The sequence below is a fragment of the Myotis davidii genome, unplaced genomic scaffold, assembly GCF_000327345.1.
Source record: "Myotis davidii unplaced genomic scaffold, ASM32734v1 scaffold67, whole genome shotgun sequence".
In the NCBI taxonomy this organism is placed as follows: Eukaryota; Metazoa; Chordata; class Mammalia; order Chiroptera; family Vespertilionidae; genus Myotis; species Myotis davidii.
In genome coordinates this window covers 519,663-520,091 of record NW_006298521.1, presented here as the reverse complement: position 1 = coordinate 520,091, position 429 = coordinate 519,663, and the positions used below count along the sequence as shown (strand labels likewise).

The 429-nt window shown below is 66.9% G+C and overlaps 1 protein-coding gene across 1 annotated transcript in view; it reads left to right on the top strand.

Annotated features, from left to right (window-relative positions):
• Positions 1–429, top strand: part of GTSE1 (G2 and S-phase expressed 1) — an 11,268-nt gene that overhangs the window by 710 nt on the left and 10,129 nt on the right. Inside the window, exon 2 of the mRNA XM_015570735.1 lies at positions 211–381. Within this exon, the coding sequence (XP_015426221.1) occupies positions 211–381 (171 nt within the window). The remainder of the gene's footprint in view (positions 1–210; positions 382–429) is intronic.

Here is a 429-nt window from a genome sequence, read left to right as displayed (position 1 = left end):
ACCCACCAGGGCCTAGAAATCCTCTCTTCCCACTTCAAGCTCACCTCCTGCACCACACGACCCCCCTGCCAACCCCGGAGGGCCGGCTGCAGCGCCCGCAGAGCCGGGACCGAGGGGCGAGGGGCGTGCCTGCAGCGGTGCCAGCGAAGCCCTAGGGTGTGCGTTTGTTAAGCACCCGGCAGCACTCACATTCCGCTGTGACATTTTCAGCCTCCGAAAGAGAAGCCGGCCAGTCCTTCCCGGATGAAAATCCCACACGAGAAGGAACCCCACGGGGACAGGCCCCCCGACAAGGCCAGGGCTGCCTGGGATGCCGCCACCCTGCCAGCCAGCAGGAGCCACTTGGTCCAGGGCAAGCGATCGCTCCCTGCTCCAAACAAGGTGGGTGGCAGGGGCTGCGGTGGCAGGGCCTGAGCGAGGGCGTGAGGG